Source organism: Phascolarctos cinereus, unplaced genomic scaffold (assembly GCF_003287225.1).
Source record: "Phascolarctos cinereus isolate Bilbo 61053 unplaced genomic scaffold, phaCin_HiC Scaffold_7;HRSCAF=346, whole genome shotgun sequence".
NCBI classification, from domain to species: Eukaryota; Metazoa; Chordata; class Mammalia; order Diprotodontia; family Phascolarctidae; genus Phascolarctos; species Phascolarctos cinereus.
In genome coordinates this window covers 62,559,738-62,565,598 of record NW_027556180.1, presented here as the reverse complement: position 1 = coordinate 62,565,598, position 5,861 = coordinate 62,559,738, and the positions used below count along the sequence as shown (strand labels likewise).

Genomic DNA, 5,861 nt, shown 5'->3' with positions numbered 1-5,861 from the left:
CTAAATAGATCTGTCTACCTTAAGGCTTTTCATCAAAATTTTCCTGTCCTCTCTGGGACTTTTTTAAAAAAAATCTTCCAGCTAGGATGGAAGAAAAGGTCCTGAATCTTCCGATCAAAGACTGTCAATTTCCCTTTGTATTTGTCTGTGGTCCCTGAGGCCTAGAGTGGGAGTAACAACTCTGCTAGGTCATGCCCATCCAGAATGCCATCTTCCCTCCTTTGCCCCAGTGGCTAACAAAGGAGTATCGGATCACAGATGTATAGCTGAAAGGCCCCTTACAGGTCATCCAATCCAAGTCCCCCACTTTATAGATGAGGAAATTGAGTCCCAGAGAAGTTAAGTAACTTACCCAAGATAACACAGGAAGTAAATGGCAGAGGCAGGCTTTGAATTGATGTCTTCTGACTTCAATCTGGCACTCTTTAAGGCTTGGGAGGGGCAGGTAAGCGTGGGATATACCTCCGGTATAACCTAACCTCAATGATCTTCCTTAATATAGGATTTTAGTTCAACTGAGAACCTAATCATTCCCATGAGAAAGATATGACAAACTCAGTCTCCTTATCTGCAAAGAGGAGTTCGATTCGTGTTCGATGTCAAGCGATCTCTTCTTGTAGAAGAGTCATAGGAGGACATGAGTGAGAGTCATATGGGATGAGTAGATGTGGATGGCTTGTTCTCTGTACCACTGGAGGAAGCATCTATATTGGTGAAATCACAGGTCCTTCTAAGAATTTAGATTTATTTTGGCACAATATAAGAATGGGAGGCAGGGTAAAAAGCACCTGGTGAAATGGAGAACATAATATGAGAAGTCTTAAATCATAAACTTTTCCATTTAGGATCAACCTAGTGAAAGTCTTTCATTTTTCAGATTGGGAAAGTAAGATCATAGGAGCATAGACTGAGAATGGGAAGGGACCCCAGAGGTCAATTTGTCTAGTAACCTCGTTTTATAGATGAGAAAATTGTGGCCTAGAGACATTAATTAACTGGCCCAAAGTCACAGAGAGAGTGAGAAGGATGTAAGTCTTTGACTCCATGTCCAGCGCCTTTTCCACTTTCCGTTTCAGAGAAGCTGAGTGGCTTCCCCAAGACTACCCAGCTAGACAGTAACAGAACCAGCACTAGAAGCCAAGTTTCCAGGCTCTCAGTATAGTGTTCTTTCCACTATATCCACGGCCAAGTAAGCACTTCAGTTCTTCAGTTAGATCATAGACTGGATTATTGGTAGTCTGCCATAGTGGATATACTGTACTTGAAGTCATGAAGGCTTGAATTCAAATTCTACCACTAACTTTTTCTAGATTGTGACCCTGGGCAAGTCACTTACTTTCTCTAAGCCTCCTTATATGTAAAATAGGAATAATAGTAACGTCTACCTCCCAGAGTCGTTGTGAGGATCAAACAGGATATTTTTGAAGGTACTTTGCAAACCTTCATGTGTCATCACTCTTGTGAGAGGAGTTTTGGCAGAGAGGGGTGGTGGAAAGAACACTGGCCTGGGAATTGGGAAACACCTGGATTTGAGTCACTAACTAGCTGTGGTAACTCACATTTATCAGGGCTGGACAGATGGCAAAGTTCTTTACCTTTCACAGCCCTATGAAGGAGGTATCGCAAGACTTATCACAGTTGTTATTGTTATTGGTCCTTTCTTGAGGAAGACCAATGACGCTCCTATTTGATAGAAATTTGAGACTGCAAAAATCTAAGTGACTTATCTAGGGTCATGTGCCTAGCAGGTGTCAGAGGCAAACTTGAATCTTGCTGACTCCAAGCCACACTTAGGTTGTATTTAGATGACTATAATCCCTCTCACATAGCATGTAAGTGATTATTTCCCAAGAATGAACTTTATCTTAGAGGCCATGTATTATGATCTACAGCATAGTATGAGAAGGGGAGGTGGAGGGAAAACCACCTGGTGAAATGCTCCCAAAGAGCAGATTTTTTAAATAAAAATCAGTTCTTGGTGTAACAGTTTTAATGAACCTATTTCTCTCTTTTTCTCTGCCTCCCATCCCCTTTGCTTTATTTTTGTTGCCACCTGAAAACTTTGGCTCACAGTTCAGAAGTAAGAAGTAAATGCAGATTCCCAAGTCTTTTTCTTTTCACAGCTGTTGAGTTCAGTGAGTTGAACTGCAATACTTCTGAGTTCATCCGTTCACTCCAACATGACCAACTCTGTTGTAAACTTTCCCTCCAGGACACGTGACAATACATTTCTTGAATATATATCCCAGCTGCAGGAGCAAAAAAGCTTTCAGAACTCCAGGCATCTGGGAGAGGAAGATTTCTGTTGGACTTTGTGTTAGGAGAAATTAAGTATTCCAGTTGGATTTTTTCCTCTCTGTCTCTTAGGTAAGTGAGCAGTATTTATTTATCATAGAAGAATGTTTGAGGGGGCATGTCTAATAAATGATTGTTGTAGTTTTTTTTTATTTGTCTAAAGAAACATTGGCAAGATATGCAAAGCAGTGTTAACTTAGAAAGATTAATTTTGCAAGTCTGTAAGTTTTATTCTCTTGAGATAGACTTTTCCAATTTCAAAAGAAATACATTGTACTAAAATGTCTTTCTAGGGTTCCCCCACCCCTTTTCTATGTGCAAGGCAGCAAAATTTGTTTTTAGCCTTCTATTCTCTGAGGTTTTAGGGCAATCTAACCTGCATGATTTCTCTTTCAGACCCAGATTGTGAAAATTCAACTTTGATACCCAAGATGGGTGATGCAGTTGCTAACACTTCCTTACCTGAAACATACAGCTCCCTACCGGAGCCCCAGACCTCCACCAGTGTGGGTGGGAGTGGTAGCGAGTACTTTTATGTCCTGGTTGTCATGTCCTTCTATGGCATCTTCTTGATTGGAATCATGCTGGGCTACATGAAATCTAAGAGGAGGGAGAAGAAATCCAACCTGCTTCTCCTCTACAAGGATGAAGAGAGGCTCTGGGGGGAGGCCATGAAGCCTCTGCCCATTGTGTCGGGGCTGAGGTCAACCCAGGTGCCCCTAATGCTGAACATGCTTCAGGAGAGCATGGGACCGGCTCTGTCATGCACCATCTGCTCCATGGAGGCAGGCAGTGTGAGCTCGGAGTCATCTTCACCCGATGTGCATTTCACCATCCAGGAGGAAGTGCCCGATGATGAGCTAGGAGAAACCTCAGAGACGCCCCTCCACGAAAGCAGTGGAGGGTCTTCGGAGAACATCCCCCAGAATTCCTAGCACTCTGAGGTGACCTCCAGAGATGGCCCTGTTAGCCAGCACACTTAGCCAGAGGAAGGAGATATGCCCAGTGTCCGATTCCACTGCTCCAGTGCAGCTGCCACTTTAGAGAGACCATGGGTCCCAGGGCAGTGGCTCGACCTGAGGTGGCAGGATCAAGGAGTCAAATGATGTGCTTGTGACCTGGACTTGGCATTGAAAAAGTCCTGCCAAGAGATACAGTTTGTATATTTAATTCCATGTCTAGGTTTTTAATTGTACCTGTTCAGAACATGGTATGGTGACATTTCTGTTATTTCTCTGGATGCTTGTAATAGTTACTGCATCATCTGCCCTTGCTCAGAGTGCTATGCGATGTTGAGGATCATAGCTTTAGTACTGGAAGGGACTTCAGAGGTCATCCGTCCAAATTCCTTTTTGATAAAAAAGGAAACTGAGGCCCAGAAAACCTTAAGTGACTAGCCTAAAATCAAGCAGTAGTAAGTGGAAAAACTGGGACTGGCCCCCAATATAGTACTCGTTCCACCCAGCCTCTAGAAACAGTGGAGAGAATTTGCTTAATATGCTGGATTTCTTTTGATGCCCTAATGCTCCTAGAGCTTTGTTCTCCTAGATCACTGATTAACTGTTAAGTATCTCTTCTGGGTCTCTGTTGTTATCAGCTCACAGACCAGGGCAGAGTTCTTGCAAAGGCCTCTGAGGGTTAGGATGAAAGGCATGGCAAGCCAAGTTTGAGTGGAAAATCAATCACCTGAACTCGATGATCTATCGCATGTACTGTAAGAACTCTGTCTTTACTTAAAGGCATTTGAGACCATTTAAATAATTTACCATCTGGGTCCTAACATGTAACCTCTGACCTTTTGATGTCACTTGCTGTTTCTTTGATTTGGGGGATTAGCTTCTTTCAGATAGGTGAGGGGCAACCAGGAATTCTTAATTTCCCCTTCAGCTAGCAGGCATGGCTGGAGAACTGTTCCCAACACCCAGATGTCTTAGTGTGTTGTCCTGGCTGTCACCACAGTGGCCAGAGCACTATTGTAGACACCCCTTGCCTTTTTCTAGCCAACTTTCTTTGCAAGACAGACGTAATAGGGACCTTCTAAATGTGGCTCTTTATCACGTAGCCAGGAGCAGGAAAGGCCTTCTCACGCGGAGAGCACAGGAATGGGGGGGCCAAATCCTGTGGCCTCTGGTTCCTGGTTCTACCACTCATTTGCTGTGTGGTCCTGGGCATTGGCCCAAAGCCTCTGCGTCCTCATTTGGCAAATGAGTTTCATAATGATACTTACTCTCCAGAGACATGGGGGAGGATTTCTTTAGATTTTTAAGGCTCTGCGATAAATACTTCCCTGCCTGGGGTAAGGGATGCTTTGGGGAGTACAAAATATTGTTCCCATAGTTAGTTAAGGTTGGGGTTGGGGGTGTGGATTCTGTGGATAAAGGAATAGATAGAGACCCAGGGTTCCTGGTGTGGAGAGAACTTGGTTTTCCCAGGAAGGAAGCTAAGAGGCTGACAACTCATTTGGTCTGGAAAGTGTCCTGAGATTCTGCGGGAATGGGGTGTGTAGAACACTGTGAGGCTGATATTTGGATGAGTTTGCCAGCGCCTCAAGCAAAAGGAATTGAAAGTTTAAAAGAATGGCATCCGGCAATGCTCCCCAAATGCCTTCACGTATGCTTGTGTTAAAATAGCTTTGTGACTGATCCTTTCTGGCACTTAGAGCCTAGAAGAAAGGGAGAATACTTGAGACAGAGAATAAAGAAAGAAGAAAAATTAACGGGAATGAGAAAACTTTCTTACAGCTGCCTTGTGTGCAAAGGGGGGAGGGGGGATGAGAAAAGGAAGAAGGGGTAGCAGGAAGGAGACTGGATGAGTGGGATGGGGGATGGAGGCTGCAGCAACTGCATTCCCTGTGCAAGGGTTAACAGCTTAAAACTTGGATCATCACTGCTGTATCAGAATGATAGGAGAAATTTATGTTTGGGAGGGGAAAAAAAAGGACTCTCTTGGTCACTTAAAATGCAAAGGGTAGATTTACTCCAAAGGGGGCTGTTTAAGTTTGAAAGAAGCCAAGTTAAGTTTGGCCCCTTGCCTGGAATCACTTGAATTCTGAAACTTTACTGAGACCGACAGACTTGTGAGATGTCACATTTTCCATTACTTGCCTCATCCCTGAGGCTTGGTGCAAGTCTATCTGTGCCTATGAAGCAAATGTGGTGTACATACTTGTGATTGTACTGAGTTGTATAGAATTGTCTCTTGTATTTAACAGTTTGTATTTTTCACAAAGTTTTTATTTAACTAAATAAACACATTTCCCTCCTATTTTTTGGAAGCCACGAATTCTTTCTGTTCAGTCCTTTTTAGCCCAATCCCGAGTTCCAAGAAAAGCAAGGCCAGGGTCTCAGGGCTCATTCAGGCGTTTTGCTCAGTTTCCAAAGACAATCTCCTCCGTTATACATGTATCTCATTTCTGCCTTAGCCAGGCTGAACAAGAGCCTATTTCTCCATCCTTCAATGTCCTTTGCTTGTGATGGAAAACAAGTTGCAAAAGTTCTTTCGACAGCCTTCCTGTTTCTTGTTTGGCTGCTGCCCCATTTGGCTTTCAGTTTGCCCCAAGATACAAG

General features: G+C 43.5%; 1 protein-coding gene across 1 annotated transcript; it reads left to right on the top strand.

The window, feature by feature from the left end:
* Positions 1–2,256: 2,256 nt before the first annotated feature.
* KCNE4 (potassium voltage-gated channel subfamily E regulatory subunit 4) lies at positions 2,257–5,559 on the top strand. Its single transcript, XM_021002874.2, has 2 exons — positions 2,257–2,367; positions 2,692–5,559. Exon 2 carries the CDS (start codon positions 2,727–2,729, stop codon positions 3,228–3,230), a length of 504 nt encoding a protein of 167 aa, XP_020858533.1. The 5' UTR covers positions 2,257–2,367; positions 2,692–2,726; the 3' UTR covers positions 3,231–5,559.
* The last annotated feature ends 302 nt before the right edge of the window (positions 5,560–5,861 follow it).